At 48.8% G+C, this 17,673-nt stretch overlaps 1 protein-coding gene across 4 annotated transcripts in view; it reads left to right on the forward strand.

Moving 5' to 3' along the window:
• Positions 1-17,673, forward strand: part of LOC119160963 (rab-like protein 6) — a 164,900-nt gene that overhangs the window by 37,016 nt on the left and 110,211 nt on the right. For all 4 annotated transcript variants that reach the window (XM_075880243.1, XM_037413247.2, XM_037413248.2 and 1 more), the window contains exon 4: positions 5,566-5,657. In XM_075880243.1, coding sequence (XP_075736358.1) covers positions 5,566-5,657 — 92 coding nt within the window. The remainder of the gene's footprint in view (positions 1-5,565; positions 5,658-17,673) is intronic.

Consider the following 17,673-nt stretch of genomic DNA (forward strand, 5'->3'; position numbering starts at 1 on the left):
TACAAAAAGGGTTCAGCTTAAATTGAGGAAGACGCAGCGAGCAATGGAAAGGAAAATGGTAGGTGCAACCTTAAGAGACAAGAAGAGAGCAGAGTAGATTAGGGAACAAACCGGGGTTAATGATATCATAGTTGAAATCCAGAAGAGGAAATAGACATGAATTGGGCATGTAGCATGTAGACAGGATAACCGCTGGTCATTAAGGGTAACTAACTGGATTCCCAGAGAAGGCAAGCGGCTTATGGGTAGACTGAAGGTTAGGTGGGCAGATGAGATTAAGAAGTTTGCAGGTATAAATTGACAGCAGCAAGCACAGGACCGAGTTAACTGGCGGAACATGGGAGAGGCCTTTGTCCTGCAGTGGACGTAGTCAGGCTGATCATTATTATGAGATAAAAAAAAAGGTAAATAAAGTTTGTTCATCATGTGAATTGAACCCAACATCACAGTCACCAGCTCAATCTTATGCAGCCTGCAAATACAGATGGTGACATTTTTGTAAAATTTTTCTGTGAAATAACTGACTATAATAGCAGTTGTACTGTTTCCAACGTAAATATATGATTGAGTAAAAGATTACTGGTGGAAAAAAAATTGCACCTCTCTTCATTATTCGATATTCGATTTGTATTCGAAGCTGTGTATTTGTATTCGATTCGTATTAAAAAATTTTGATATTTACACACCCCTACTTTCCACCTTTTTCTTAAGAATCACTCCCCTTCCAAAAAAAGCCCAACCACGTGCACGTGATTTTCGAGCGACGATGGCAGGATTTTCTGGCGCGATCATTTGTCGCTATCACGTCATAGATTTCTGAAAAACCAGCAAAAATCACTTGTCGTCCAGAGAAGATCATGCTGATTTCTGCAACATGGTAGCACTCCCCGATTCTTGCTTTGCTTGTTACTCACGCATAGAGGTACTTCTCATGTAGAAGTGAGGCAGCGGTCGTATTTTGTCATTAATCTTGTTATCGACGGTTTCTTTTGATGCTTTAGGGGTGGCTTGCTGAAACGCTGATTACTTGCTATCATGACCTCGTCGTGCTTGCTGCAATCTTAATGGCGTCATCATGGTCGTGGTGCGAGGTTGCCTCGAAGTTGGCAAAGTGCGTCTTAGTGTCGTAGCGCACGCTTTTGGGCGCTCCTTGAGATCACAGCAGATATTAATGTTGCGGTTAAATGATTGCAAGAAAAGATAGCTGCAAAACGTTTTAATGGCGTGCGTGGGCTGTCCGGGTAAGCTTGCACAAGATAGTGCCATCAACCACCGAAGGTGAGTAAAGTGCAACGAAGAAGCTGTTTCCAAACAGTGTACGCGTATGTCAATTGCAAAAGGCTAAGCGACCTTTTTTTTTTGCATTTTCGCATTTTTTGCTCCTCCCAAAAAAAGTTTTCATAAAATTTATTCCGCGTAATAAACGTACCCCCAAACTTTGCTCCTATTTTTCGAGAAAAAAAGTATGTTCATTATGCTAGTAAATATGGTATCCCAAAGTCTAAAGCACTAATTTATGTTAGTAGTATACCACCAGAGCCATTCTTGACTATATGCTATGGGCATGTCCAGCTTTAATAGCAATTCTGGAGTTGCGGCCTTCAATGAAGACCTTCGGGTGCATTGGCAGACTGCGATGCTCAGTTCGGGCCTGGATAAGCAACTCTGGCCGATCCAGCAGGCAAAGGAAGCTACTGGGAGACACGGTCTCTTCGTTAGCTTCTAGGTGGGAGCCCAGCCCAGCAATCTGCCGAAAATTAATGAAGTTTACTTCACTCTTTGGTTAAACCCGTGCAGAATGCCGCTTAAGCTACCTTCTTCGCACTACATCAGTGGCCTGCAGAAAAGTGTTCTGAGATTTGGAAGGGGTTGTTAGCACTAGTCAAGGAAGAGAGCACAGTTTGTTCAGTTATTCATGTGTGTGTACGCTGCATAAATTTTAGTACTAGTATGATCGCTGACGTCTTACTGGCAATTGTTTGGAGGACTGTGTAACATTTCTGCAGCCCTAAAGAACAAACAGAACTGTGTGTCAATTTTTTTTTCGTTACACCTACTAAGTTTTACGAATCTCTCTGATCTCAAGGTCGCTAACCTGGCAAATCTACATTTCAATCCTCTGAGTCTGTAGAAGGATTTGACAGGCATGGCAAATGCTAATGTGAACTTTATCATTGTTTGCCAAGTGGGGTATTAAAAAAGACATATTACTTTTATTGAAGTGGCAGTGTTCATATTCATTCTGCACGGTTTAGGAGATGTTGAATAGTTTGTACATATTTTCTTTTCTAAACGTAAGCCTTCTTTTTCATACTACTGCTAATTTGCTCTTTATGATAAAAAAATCAATGCCTTTTTTTTCTGTAACCTGCTCCAAATTTAGATTTTGATGCTCCAAAAGTAACATTTTGTTGCTTAAAAAGTTGCTCCAAATTCTCTTTCGACTGTTGCACCCCTGATAATGAAAGGCACTCATAGTTATAGTGCCTTGATTTGTTAGCCTTCATGCAAATCGTGTGGCTTTAAACTTTTGCTCGCACAGGTTCATTTTCAGGTGCTCAAAGATAAGTGTTCACATCACGTTGCTGCTAGTTATGATTTTTATTTAGAGATAATACGAGGTCCATGCAAGACAGGCACAGTTTTAGAAACATCGGCATGTGTCAGTAGAAAAAGAAAAAAAAAAGTGATGACGATTGCTCAGAAAAACAGAAACCAAATCTATTCTGCATGTGCTACTCGCTAATACAACCACAGCATAGTTATATTTTTTTCAAATGTACAACCAAGGTGTCATTGCACCGTAGGAAAAAGGTAAAAACAAAAAAAATTAAGCGTGAATATTTTTTCAAAATTTCTCGTCTTATTCGGGTAATTATGCTTTCCATGTAACACCAATCAAAAAAGGGTTTTTTTCCCCCACATTTCGATAACCACTCAGTTTTTATTTAAGGGGCAGTGACAATAGAGATCTTAAAATGCAATCTTTAAGCATCTTGCACGGTTGGGAAGGGGAGAATGGGCAAGGAGCTTCTGTGATGTTGGGCCTGTTGAGCTGTTCTCTGGCTGTGGAGGCTGTAAGCAATTGATGGGCTGGGCAGTCATAGGCAGTGGGATGCACTCAAGGCACACTTTTTCTTGCCTATTTTTGGCTGTCTATTAACCATGAATGTAAACTGACATCAGGTTTTCTGTGTTCAGTACATGTAGAACACCAAGACAGGCGTTCTGTTTGCACATACTACTTTATAACAGTTCAAGTCGTTTTTCTACTTGTCTAGCTCTATGTAAGAATAAAAAGTTTACATGCTGCAAAGTGTACCACACTATCCTCTGTATTCTCTTATCTCAAGGGTTGAAACATTGAGCGTTTGTTCATTTGACCTTTTTTCCCTCTGCAACTGCAGTTAGGAACAGCTAAATTTCTCAATGCTCTTCTTGTATCTGCCATTCTGGGTGTCAGAACAGGCGATAACTACAGGGTATCATCGTCTGAGCTTACGATGAACGTCAGAATGAAGTGTGTTGCCACAAAATGTGTGCCATTTAAGTATTCACCATCATAAATACTAATAAGCTTACCAGCAGCTTCAAGCTCTCCTTTCTGCCAAATTGGCATATCCAGCATTCTTTGTTGAAAATATGTACAGTTGGTGTTGCTATTTTGGGCCTGCAGAAAGCTGGGCCACCTCGAATAAGGGTTGTTAGAAAACTGTGTGCTCTTGTTAAAGGTATTTCGTTTGCTGCCACAGAAATAACTTTTTTGGTGGCAGTTTTGACAGTAATGCTCTGGACTGTCGGTGGAATCATTGTTATTAATGAGCCGATATAATGCAGGATATTTATGGCAGCAATACACTTTACGATAAAAGCGCCGTTACCCATTCAGTGCCGTCCTTTGAATATTGTTTTTTTAAATTAAGAACAGCATTGGTAATCTAATGTTGTTATTGAAAAACATTTATTATGTAAGAATAATCTACAGTTTGCTACCACTGTGACAGTTGCATTATTATTGCACCTGTTTCTCTATTTATGAGTGGTAGATACCTCAATCCCTGGTATTGACAAAGTGCTATTAAATTAAGGATTTCTAGTGAAAAAGCCACAGTTCTGCCCAAAAGAGGAAGAACTGATGATGGTAACAATTTACAAACGTCTATAAAATTTTCACTTGTTTTATTGGCCTTATATATTAAAAATTTCCATATTCACTAAATTAGTGAGTATGGCACTTGCTCATATGCCTCACTTGATGATCGCCAACGCCGTCTTTCACAACTTCGGAATGATGAACAGTGCAAAATGAAATGAGCAAGAATGTTGAGTTGCCTCTCATTTTGTTGCCATAACGTGAGCTGCAGCATTAAACTTGTGGAGGTCCAGGGAAGCCGGTGGAAATGGGAACATGAAGGGAATGGCTCGCTCAGTCTTATCTGGAAGTGCTGCGCAGCTTTTTTTTACGAACTCACAGGTGCTTGATTAAAGGCGATGTTAACTACATAGTGGAGATGCATGCTTGATCTGTGACGATCTCTTCTAGAACCATGTCTTCAGTATTCGCCTTCCCCCTCCCTCTGCCCCAGGCGTTTTCACCACCTCCCAGCGCCCCTTCCATGATCGAAGACATACCCACATGCTTTCTCTTCATTCTATTTCATACCACTTGCAGGCGTGATAAGGTCTTGTCAGTTTGTACTTTATATGTCAACTTGTCAATGTAATCAACCATCAAGTTGATTACATTGACAAGTTCTTGGCCATGTCAACCCTGTAACTGCTATCTCAAAAATTGTGATGCTGATCATGTATAATTTGATAATTTGTCAATATCATTGAATGTGGCATGTTATTAAAATAGCTCAATTAATGCTTTGTATTGAAATACCGTGCAATTTAATATAATTGACACTTTTCTGTTCAGTTGTAGTGTGAGATCTGCACTTGTGTCAAAGTGTAAATTATAGTCACAGGTGCAGCAACGCCTATTACACCCCCCCCCCCCCCCCCCAAAAAAAAAAAATTGTGGAAGCTGCTACTGCATTAATGATTGACTCGGCTGCTGGTTTATCTCTGAACAAGTGGCAACACACGCAAGGCTGGCGGTGTTTGTGCCCCATCATGAGAACTGTTGGCTTTGCTGGGGCTGTTGATGGGCCCATTGTCATTCCTGGAAACACAGTTTTTCTCTTGTATCATCACATCTTTTATGTTACATCATTGCTTTTATTTTTATTTTGGTGTGAGAGGTCATTATCCCACTCTAAATTTGGAAGTCACCTACAGGCAACAGTATCTTTTATTAGAGTGCTGGTGTGTACATAAACTCTTGACTGTGTGTGGCAAGATTTTCACTAAGCATGCTTTCTTGGAACTAATTCATTGCAAAATAGTTATTACTGGGTAGGACATGTGTTTATCTTTTTTTTATTTGTACCTTAAATTAGTGAAGTAGAAAGTGTGATGCATTAAAGTGCGTTGGCATATATATTCATATACTTAGTGTTTATAATGCTTCCTTTAATTTAGTATAAAAATTCAAGTACTTTCCTTCTTGTATGGCAGGTACCTGAGGAGGCTGCATTGGATGCAGAGTTCATTGATGTCTACAAGGGCACAAATGGAGTCGTCATGATGCTAGACATCACCAAACAATGGTGAGTACATATTCTGATGCTTCTATTTATAATTTCGAGAAACAAATGCTCAAAACAATCTTTGACACAGCAGGTTTGCCCATCACAGTGCTGCTATCAGTGCAGCTCTTCTGTTTTGTGTCATTTAATTGCATACTACCTGAGCAAACAATTTATGGAGGGAAGGATGAAAGAGGGTGAATTCAGAGCGCAGTGATGATTGACTGAGTGATAGCTCAGAGGGTGAGAGGAATAAAGCAGAAAAACATAGGTGTGTGGGAGAGGATACCACTTTGTGAAACATAAGGCTAGTGTGGCCTCGATATTCTCAGCGTGTGTGTTATATTGCCACAGAGACTAATTACCCTATCCGATATTATGAAGAATCAGCATCCACAGTCTTGTGCGCACTCCTGCTTGTGGCCGCACGACTTATGCCTCTTGTTCACGGGCACGAGTCAGTGTGGGTTGGAGCTGCGAAGAAAAAGAAGGCGTGTTGGCAGATGAACAGTTTTTGTTTTGGAACGCTCTAGCGGACTCTTCCATTTTTTCGCAAATAATTTTCAGGGCACAAGTTCACTCGTAATAAACTAGTTTTTGGTGTTTCTTCTCTTGGAACCGTTACATTCTGGTAGACGGTGCTTGGTATGATTGGAAGCCCCCTTGGCGCAAGAGAGCGAAGCCCCGATCCTAAAAGATTGAAACCTGGCAAACTGACTCTGGTACACCAGCGTTCAAGCCGCTGGCTTCGAGGAGAGCCGCCTGAATTTGCACCCCTCCCCAGTGCTTCAGCAACACAAGCAGCGTCCACAGACAACGCAACGATGGCTTGCCAGATGACATCCTCGGAACTTATTCTGTCCCCACTGTGCTTGCCTGAGCCCTTCCATGGTGACACGTTCGAAGATGTAGAAGATTGGTTAGAACACTTCAAGTGGGTTGCAAAGACCGATGACTGGGATGAAGCAAGGAAACTGCGTCGCGTGTACTTCGCATTGGAGAATGCAGCGAGGACGTGGTATGAAAACCATGAAGCTTTCATACCGACATGGGAAGAATTTCGACGAGAAATAGTAGCTACATATGCCAGCACCGATCGTCGGGAGAAGGCGGAGAATGCTCTACAGTCCAGGAACCAGCGCATGAATGAAAACGTTGGCATGTATATTGAGGACATGTCCCGCCTATTCAAACGCGCTGACCCGAACATGACCGAAGAGAAAAAGCTGCATCACTTGATGCGAGGTGTCAAACAAGAGTTATTTACCGGTTTAGTACGCAAGCCACCTCGTACAGTTTCTGAATTCTACACCGAAGCTACCTCCATAGAGCGGGCATTGCAGCAGCGCTCCCGTCACTGAAATCATGATACGAGTAGTGTTCCTGCGGATGTCCTCTCAGCAAACCTAGGCAGCAGCAGCGAAGCATTCAGGGAAATGGTGCGTTCCATTGTGAAGGAAGAGCTCCAGAAGTTGCTGCCACAAGTCGCAATGCCAGTTTCGTCTCTCACTATCCTGATCAGAGATGAAGTTCGCCACGCCATTTTACTAGCGGAACCCGAGGCGCAACCTGTTCGACTTGAACAGCAATTGCAGGAATGCCCCATACCGACTTACGCCGATGCTGTGCGCCAGCCCGCCGTGCATACTGCTTTGTTTGCAGCTCCCAGTGGCTACCGACCGGCTTTGCGTGGCTCAAACTATCCAGCTAATTCGAGGCCACAGAAAAGCGACGTGTGGCGCACACCTGACAGGACGCGGCTCTGTTGTCACTGCGGCGAAGCTGGAAACATGTACAGAATGTGCCCATATCGATGGGTTGGTCTCCATGGGTTTTCTCCAAGTGCGCCATGCCCCCGAAATGGCGAAAGACCCGTTGAAATCGAAGATTACTTGTCCGGCCATCTATTTCCAACTGCTGGTTTCCAGCATCAGCCTAGATCACCAGTGCCTGCTCGTTATCGATCACCAAGCCCGTGACGATTTAGTTCACCTTCTCCACCTTCAACTTTAACACACAGTTGTTAAAGCAGTCCCCATCAGGAAAACTGAAGCCAGTGACCTGTGAAGGCAAGGCCGCTGATGTCCGACCAACTGAAGATCCTCCGTCTAAGTCCCAGTGTAGTAACGATGAGCGGAACACTACAACTAGATTAGGTAAAGACAAAATTTCTTCAGACTTGCGCGTTGCCGTAGACAGGTGTGAATTTAACCTTTTAGTTGATACAGGTGCTGATTATTCGGTTGTCAGTTAGGTTGCCGCAAAGGATTTAAAGAAAGTTCTGATGCCTTGGAGTGGATTCTAAATACGCACGGTTGGGGGTTATCTCATTACACCTCTGGGAAGATGTACCGCAATAATCGGAATTCAAGGCGCTACTTACGTTGCTGACTTTGTCGTACTTTCCGAATGCTCTAGAAATTTAATACTCGGAATGGATTTTCTGCTAGCAAACAGAGCTATAGTCAACCTGCAGAATTCTAGTGTCTTTTTTTCGACGAAACTGGCCATAGACACTAATGAGCCAGAGTACACTGTATTACATGTTAGAGATTGTGATGTTACCGTGCCGCCACGATGCAGCGTAATAGTCAATGTAAGAAATGAAGCATTCGTTGATTCTGAAGCTATAGCGGATGCAAACATCGAACTACTGCTCAAGAAAGGCATTTGTGTAGCTCGAGGCATTGTTCAATTACGTGGTAGATGTGCCGATGTATTGCTCACAAATTTCGAAAAACGAAGTTCAGCATGTTACAAAGGACACTGCTATCGCCTTCCTGCATGGTTTTGAAACAGTGACGGACTTATATGGTCTGGTGTCTGTGGGGATCTGAGGCGCGCCCGCGACCATTTTGTGGGCATTCCGCCACACGGCCACACCCTTTTGCTTTTCTGCTCTGCTAATGGCACATGGCGATAGATGGCGCAACGTGCAGGCGGCACGGGTTACATGCGCGCCGAGGGAGCTGACTCTCTTCTCCGTGGTCGGCGCCGGGTAAGCACGTGTTTTCCTTCGTTCGCGTCCCCTTTGGGAATCGCCGAACTGTAGCCTGCCTGGGGTGGCCTTTGGCACCTTGGCAGGCGTGTTTACTTGAGTGCTAACTTCGGTAGCGTACGCTAAGCCCACAGCGGTGCCTAGTGCTTGAAGGGGTCGAACCACACCGAGCCGCACTTGCCGTAGGCCTACGCATACGAGGTTTGCCCTAACACTCGCGACCAGGTCCATTGGCCATCGTGAGAGCCGCGAGAGACCTTTTCCCGACCGGGGTGTCAAAGCTCGCCATTGCCAGCTGCCATGTGCTCGCGGTTTTCCCCTTATTGTGAACGTCCGCGTGCGGGTGCCTTTGCTACACGGGTTCCGGGAGAGGACGCTGTACTGTTGTTCGGGGTGCCGCCAGAGGCAACAAAGTGTTGTGTATTTTGTATTAGAACACTGTCTGTTTTGCCGCGCCGCGCTAAACGCCTTATTAGTTGAGCGCGCGCGGAGCGGTGCGCTACACGCGAGTAAGTGACGGAGTCGCGGCTCTGTGGCTCGCTAAGCGTGAACCCGCGGTGATCATCCGCTACGGTGAGTAGCGGGGTCACCATACTGGTGCCCAGAGCAGTATCAAAGGCTCATTAAGCCTTTGATTAGTCTTAGCCGAGTCAGCCCGCCTTTGCGAATCAGGCTCGCTGCGTTTACCCACGTTATGTCTGCTCCGCCTGAGTTCTGTCTGCTGACGCTTTTAGCAGATACCGCATTGCTCGAGAACAGGGCCAGTGCCCCCCTTGAGCATCACAATTGCGCACCCTCACTTGTCACAAGCCCCAGTCGGGATGACACGAGGCGCCACGTAACAGCTCCCACTGGAGAGGTAGCGTGTTTTTGGTCCGGGGCCATAGCCCAACCCGAACAGTGCACGCGGGTGAATTGGATTGTTACTGGGCCCTTTAGAATGCATGGCAGTTCCATGTCACCGCGCTTCGAAAAGGCTCTCAGTGGAGCTTCTGGGGCGCAGATTGGTACCGCGGCCTCAGTCGTTGCCGAATATTGCCCGCTGGCTGCTACGCAACCTAGCAGCCAAGGTCATTTCGAGCACGTGCCTGTACAGCTAGCCGCAAGCGGCCTAGCAATTTCACGTGAAGCTGCCCCAAGAGTCAGCTGTGAGCAACAGGCACTCCCCAATGTCGCGACGGCCGGTGTTAATTTTAAAACCGCGCCGCTTATCGAGCTTGGAGACAGTTCCCCATTGCTCGCCCACGCGCTAATGCACCGACAGCTTCTTTTGAAGCGGGGGCACAGACGCTGCTGCAAAATGCCACCCAAATGATTGAGGCACTCACGGGGGCAGTCCAAACGCTTTCGGCCGTTCCGAAACGCCCTCATCCCGCTGTCATGTTGGCCGTTTCGACCTGCAACGGGTATGGTGATCTGCAAAGTGCAAGAGATTACCTGGACTCCCTCACACGTTATCAGAGAGCCAGGGGTCTAGACGACCAGGAAGTGCTCGGACGCTTTGTCCCGGCTGCACTGACTGACTCGGTGGCCAGGTGGCATCGGCTTTCCGGCCACCGAGCAGCAACCCTCGATGAGTTCCGCGCCGCTTTCCTGCGCGAATTCTTACCCGCTGACTACGAGAGTAGGATGTGGCGCGAGCTCGAGCTCCACACACAAGCTCCTGATGAGTCGCTTCAGGAGTACGTACGCGCGGTATAAGACCTTTTTTCTATCGCTGAGCCCAGAGCCTCGAACGAGGAGCGCGTCCGACGGGTGATCAGGCAGGCACACCTGACTTTTTCGACGTACCTGCGCGGCAGCCGCTTCCGTGATTTGGAGGAATTGGCCGTCGAGGCAAAGCGCATTCAAGGCGACATTCTCGCCGTGCGTGCCTACCCAGTCAACACAAACACACCCTCAGGACGTCCTCAGTATGCCTCCGTGAGGACAATATCACGCCCTCAAAATGTCCTCTTATGGTACTAGAAAGGGGCTAATCCCGTCCCCTTATCCATACACATAACAACCTCAGCACATCATCAAAACAACAACTCAGGACTCTTTCAGTGTCTTTTCGGAACAACGATAGCGTGGCCGGTTCGGTACTGTGGGCAGTGATACTACTTAGGATTTACTTGTTATCATGATATTTCCATACATCAAAAGAAAAAAACCTGCGAGGTCTCGAGTATATATACTGTATCAATCAACAGAGAGGTGACAGTGCTCGACTATTAGAGAAAAACAAACAAAGCTTGTTGACTGAAATTTATTTATTTAACAGTAATTAATCACAAGTGACAGCTTTGTCAGGCATTCGAGTACGCGTATAGTCTCAAGAAAGAAAAGCAGTATCAAGGCAGTCAACACAGATCAATCTACTACGTTTATAATCTTCCTCGAAAGTTTGACACAGTGTCCTCATCACCACGTGTATCGCGCCCAATGCACTCACTAGTGTTAGAGGCTCCGCTCTGACAGCCTATCAGTACACTCGACACGAGCGTTGACTTGACTTGCCCGAGGTCGGGTCATGTGTCAGATGCAGAAGTCGATCCTTTCACATTGGGACCAGGCTGCTTCGAAGCCCAGTTGATCGTAATTGGCTGTTGTTCTGGGCTGCTTCGAACCACACCTCGCCGTGGTCGGCTGGTGACAATGCATCCATGATCAGTCTGAATGTTGAGCAGCCCAGTGCACCCATCAACACGGCAATTTACCTACCGTCATCACTTACGACTTACACTATCACACATATCTCACTTTTAACCATGCACACAAACAACAAAGGACACGAACCTTCACTAGTTTACTGCACTTTTCCTGACAGGGCCGCCGCTGCCATTTTGACAGTCAATTGGCTTGGAATGGCTTGGCAACTTGACTATCTAGAATGGTGCCGCATAGTCAATGGTTGCCAGCTGCTAGTTTGTTATTATGCGCTACAGCAGCATATAATGACTAATTTAAGGCTGTGACATTTAAGAACACACTGTTTCAAATGGACATTTTGCAATACCAGGTTCGATACCTAAGCCAATTGATTATGTGTGTCTCATTAAGCGCAACACATAACTTTAAAATTTTCTGCAAAAAAAATGAGGCAAAAATATACAATAACTTTATGACTGTAAGAAACAAACTTGTGGGGAAAGTTTTTATGTATGAAATGCAACTACTTGGTGCACAAAGGTCTTCAGGAATTATATCTAAGTGCTCAGTGCAATGCTTTTGTCATCCCCAAAAGATCCTTAACAGGACCTTTTCCGGACCAATTGTTGTCCTAAGAAAGCACCCGAAAAGACGTTTCCGGGGCAAACCAGCTTGTGTCATCCTCAGTAAGTACTAAGGTCAATGAGAACTGTGCGAGGACGATTGCATATGAAGACAACCTCAGGACATCGAGTGTTGTCTGGGTATCGTCCGCCAGCCAGCGAGGCCATTGAACCGCGCTGCGCGTGGGGAGGGGCCATGACCCTTCCTCAGTGGAAACAGCCCGCCGGAGCTTACAAAGATGATCATACAAGAAAGTATGATCATCTACCGCCACAGTTGGGCGCACGTGGAAGATAAGCGATCGAGCTTTAGATCCCTACACGTACGGGAGGCGTGTAGCCGGTGCTGCATCGCAACTTGACGCGCGCGAGCAGGGACGAATTTCGACCCAGCGCATCACCGGGGGTGACGGTCGTCAGAGCGGTTCCTTTGATCACGCGGCGAACCGACCCCTGCAGCTCGAAGCTGCTCCGCCTCGGGAAAGGGACCGCGATGGAGTGCGCTGCTTCCACTGCCGTCAACGAGGGCACATAGCGAGGAAGTGCTCCGCGTTTGTGCCTCCTGTGAGGCAGGGAAACTGGAGGGCGGGCCGTTCGTGAAGGCACGAGCGGCCGAACCCTTGCTTCTCCCCTCTGTGTACCGGGCAAGCAGTCTTGCTGGTGCGCACGCGCTGTTTATTTCGGTCACCATTGTCGGTTGCAAATTCTCGGCGTTGCTGGACACAGGCGCAAGCGCTTCGTTGTTTGGCGAACAGGTGTTGTCCCACTTGCAGAAGCGCTCGGTGCGCTTGCGGGACAGCCGAACGACATTCACCCTCGCGAAAGGCGTGGCCCAGTCGGCGGGCGCCGCGAGGTTGACTGTCGGATGGGGAGGCCGAATGAGACGCGCGCGTTTTGTTCATTTCCAGGGCTCAGTGTTCCGGTGATTCTCGGTCGGGACTTTCTCTTGAAAAACGGTATCGTAGTGGACATTGCGAATGGAGGCTATCGCGACAGACCTTTTTCCGAGCTAAAGCCGTTCATCAGCCTACCGGGGCTTTCTGTTGCCTGTGCAGTAGAAGCGTCAAAACCGTGTCACGTGCAAACTTCAGGAGCAGGCCCCTGCGCTATACACTCGTCGGCTCAAAATCCCCATCGGGATCGACCGGCACGACACGAAAAAGCTCCGCATCCTTTCATCGCCTGTGCAACTCAGTTGAATGATACACAAAGGCTCGTCTGTCGGCATTGCTACGAGAATACGATGAGCTGTTCACCGATCAACCCGGCTGTACTGATTTGGTGAGCCATTCAATCGAAACTGGCCACGCGCTTCCTTTGAAGTGTAACCCCAGGCCTGTCAGCCAGGCCAAGAGGCAGGTAATTGATGGCTTGCTGGACGAGATGCTCTCAGCTGGCATTGTTCACCGTTCGTCCAGCGCCTGGGCGTCTCCAATTGTGTTGGTGCCTAAGAAAGATGGCAGTCATCCCCTGTGCGTAGACTACCGCCGTCTGAACGAAGTGACTCGTAAGGATGCCTATCCACTCCCCACGATTAGCTCCATCGTAGGGAACCTCGGCACTGCGCGGTATTTTACCACATTAGATGCCTCCAAAGGTTACCTACAGGTCCGGATGGATGTGCGTGACCGGTGTAAGACCGCGTTCACGTCCCACAGAGGGTTATTTGAGTTCACTCATATGGCCTTTGGTCTTTGCAATGCTCCTGCGACTTTTAAGAGACTCATGGATCGCGCCCTCGGGGAAGCAAAGTGGTCTTAGTGCATGTGCTACCTCGACGACATCGTGATTTATTCACAAACCTTCGAAGAGCACTTGGCCGACATTGCCGATGTGCTTGAGAGGGTGAGAGCCGTCGGGATGACGTTAAATCCCGCAAAGGCCCAACTAGCGCGAACCCGAGTTCAGTTACTTGGCTTCACGCTGGGCGAAGGCTCCATTGAGCCAGATCGGAAGAAACTTCGAGCAATCCTCGATTTCCCCGCGCCCAAGGACGTACGCGGCCTGCGCCGCCTTTTCGGAATGGCCGATTTTTACCGGTCGTTCATTCCGTCCTGTGCCCGAGTGCAGGCGCCTTTGACCAAGCTCTTGGGTAGGTCAGCTGAGTGGCGATGGGGACCTGAGCAGCAAGAGGTGTTTTGCCGTCTGTCTAGCACCATTTCGGAGACGGCGCAGCTCAAGCTCCCGGACCTAACCAGACCGTTTGTTGTCCAGACTGACGCAAGCGATCTGGGATTAGGAGCAGTTCTCCTACAGGAATACGATGGTGTGTTGCAGCCGCTGGCCTCTGCCAGCCGCTTGTTGATACCCGCGGAAAGGAATTATTCCGTGACTGAGAGGGAGTGTCTCGCCATTGTGTTTGCACTGTGGAAGTTTGATGTCTACCTTGATGGCACTAAATTTGTGGTGCAAACAGATCACAGCGCACTTAGCTGGCTGATGCGGCTCCGTGAGCTTGCAGGCAGGCTAGCGCGCTGGGCTCTCCTAATACAGCATTATGACTTTTCAGTGCAGTATCGGAAGGGGAGCACTAACGTGGTAGCTGACGCGCTATCTCGTGCCCCAGTGTATACCAGGAGTCTGGATCCCGGTGCGACAACCGCTAGCGGTGCCTTTGCACAAATGAGCGGCGCGGGCAGAACGGCGGCGGAGCCGCCGAGTGGAGAAAAGGGTGAGTGCGCCGACGAGCAAACCTTTTCCACGGGCCAGGCAAGCAGCGCGCTGCGAAGCGGGCGAGAGGGGGAGCGAAAGGGAAGCTAACCCATGACGCCAATGCGAGCGGAGGCGATGGCTGCAGTCCTGAGTGGGAACGATACCAAGCTCCCCTTTGGGAGAATGGGAATCCCTTTCGGCAGACAAGAGTTACTGAAGGCCCAGCAAGATGATCCGTTTTGTCGCGAGTTAAGCGACGGTCTCAGGGAGACAGAGCGCCGAGATGCTGCTGGTAGTGCGGCGGACGCAGGGGGACGGGAACCGGCGTGTGTCGCTGGGTCCTCCGCGGATACATACTTGCTGGACCATGGAGTCCTGCTGAAATACATAGCCACCGATGAGGAGTCAGTGGACCCGTTTAAGGTGGTTGTGCCCAAAAATCTCAGAGGCACACTGTTGCGAGCCTCTCACGACGAGCCCATGGCCGGTCACCTGAGTGGCTCTAAAGTTTTTGCGAAACTGAGCAAGGTTGTGACTTGGCATGGCATGAAGTGTGACATTTTTCTCTATTGCCGTTCCTGCCACGTCTGTCAAGCGGTGAAATCAAGGGGTGGCAAGCCGCCCGGCTTGATGAAACCGATTGTCAGTGAGCATCCGTGGCAAGTAGCCACCTGCGATCTCATGGGGCCGTTTCCCAGGAGTAAGTAGGGGTTCATACATCTGTTGGTAGTTGTTGATCATTTTTCCAAATGGGTGGAGCTGTTTCTGCTGCAGAAAGTGACAGCGCGAGCGGTGCTAGAGAGGCTACAGAAAGTGTTTTGTCGGTTCGGCTTTCCGAAAAGATTGATCACGGACAACGCATCGTATTTCACCGCTTGGGTGTTTGGTGATACGTGCCGTTCCCTAGGAATAGATCACTGCACCACGTCGCCCTATCATCCCCAGTCCAATTGGACGGAGCGAACCAATCGTACGCTCAAACCGATATTGGCGGCCTTTGCCGAAAGTCAAAAGGACTGGGCAGACCATTTGAGTGAACTCGCGTTTGCAATCCGAACCTCCGAGAGTCGCTCTACTGGTTTCCCTCCCGCCTTCCTTTATTTCGGAAGGGAGTTGGCAAATCCGGTGACCAGTGTCATGCAATGCCAGCTCGGAGACGAGGAAGAACTGGCAGACTGTTCTGCTTACGCTTCCAACACTTCGCCCCGCCGCAGTGGTCTAGTGGCTAAGGTACTCGGCTGCTGACCCGCAGGGCGCGGGTTCGAATCCCGGCTGCGGCGGCTGCATTTTTGATGGAGGCGGAAATGTTGTAGGCCCGTGTGCTCAGATTTGGGTGCACATTAAAGAACCCCAGGTGGTCTAAATTTCCGGAGCCCTCCACTACGGCGTCTCTCATAATCATATAGTGGTTTTGGGACGTTAAACCCCACATATCAATCAATCAATCAATCAATCTTCCAACACTTCGGGACAGGCTTTGTCGAGTTCTCAGTAGAGCGAGGCAGAGTTTGGCATCGGCCAGGGCTGAGCAAAAGGCCCAGTACGACCGAAAATGTTGGCACCTTTCATTTAAGGTAGGTGACCTCGTCCTGAAGCGCAACCACGCTCTTAGCGACGCAAGCAAAGGTTTCTCAGCTTGGCTCGCTCCAAAGTGGCTTGGTCTGTACAGAGTGGAGAAAGCTTGGACTCCACTCGCGTACTTGCTGAAAGACCCGCTTTTGGGAAAACTCAGCCGTGCCCACATCGCAGACCTGAAATCCTTTGCGTCGAAGTCTGACGAGCCTGCGCCAGTGCCCTGTGGCTCTTCGCGCAAGCAACGGCGCACACCCGGCGCGGCGGACCGCATTCGGACCACGCACCGGTATAATCTGAGAAAACGGTCACCTGAGTGATTTCGCGCCGGATGGCGGGCTTATTTCCACAACCGAAGGCCCTCATTTTTACTGTCTAGTCTCAGTTAGCCAACTTCTTTACAGCCAGTGCTTGCTAAGAAGTCGGCTCTGCCCAGTTACTGCTGCTGATTGTCATTTGAGTGTTCTTGTTTACTTGATGTTTTTTTTTCGTGTTTTCTTTTTTTCCTTCTCGCTGGAGGAGGGGATTGTGAATTGGTCCTTTAGCGTGGGAAGAAGGACAAAGGACACTCTGCGCCTTCCTTTGCGGTGTGCGTGCATGTGGCGACAACTTAAGAACCGACCCCTACACCACCTTGGACTCTGGAGGTGTTCGGAGACCTGCGGTCATTAGGCAGCCCAGTTGTGCCCTGCTCCCGACCGTCGCTCATAAGCTCTGCTGGTCTTTTCTATCACGGCTCCTGCACGAGGCCAGCTGTCGCAGACGCTGTGCACGACTCGACCGACGCCACAGGACGCCTCACAGCCAGTGGATTTGGCGGCCATGATTCCAGCAGAAGGGCCGGCTGTCGCAGCGAGGTCCATCCGAACCTCCACCTAGGCGGCATTCGTCGGACACGCAGGGCTGTCGTCAAGATTGACGAGACGAAGGTGAGCCCGTTCCTCGCATGAGGGCTTCAACCAGAACCGTCGCCTTGCACTCTCGCATCCACGCAGTCACCCAAGTCAAACATTACGTGACGCTGCCCCTCCGAGCCGTGGACGCGCTCTTGCGTGAGCATCATGAACTCCCGTTACCCTCTTCCGCGGTGCCATTATATTTCTCAAGTGTATTCTTGTGTTGTTTTTTTTCTTAAGCAGCAATTGCAAAGCGAGGCTGAGGCTAGCTGTTGCCCATTGCATGACGCCTTTGCATGCATGGGCGACGACTGGCTGCTTTTGCAGACCGGTATATAGAGTCAGTTAAGGAGAGGAGGATGTGGGGATCTGAGGCACGCCCGCGACCATTTCGCGGGCATTCCGCCACACGGCCACATCCTTTTGCTTTTCTGCTCTGCTAATGGCACGTGGCGATAGATGGCGCCACGTGCGGGCGGCACAGGTTACGTGTGTGTCGAGGGAGCTGACTATCTCCTCCGTGGTCGGCGCTGGGTAAGCACGTGTTTTCCTTCGTCCGCGTCGCTTTTGGGAATCACCTGAGTGTAGCCTGCCTGGGGTGGCCTTTGGCACCTCGGCAGGCGTGTTTACTTGAGTGCTAGCTTTGGTAGCGTACGCTAAGC

Source organism: Rhipicephalus microplus, chromosome X (assembly GCF_043290135.1).
Source record: "Rhipicephalus microplus isolate Deutch F79 chromosome X, USDA_Rmic, whole genome shotgun sequence".
NCBI classification, from domain to species: domain Eukaryota; kingdom Metazoa; phylum Arthropoda; class Arachnida; order Ixodida; family Ixodidae; genus Rhipicephalus; species Rhipicephalus microplus.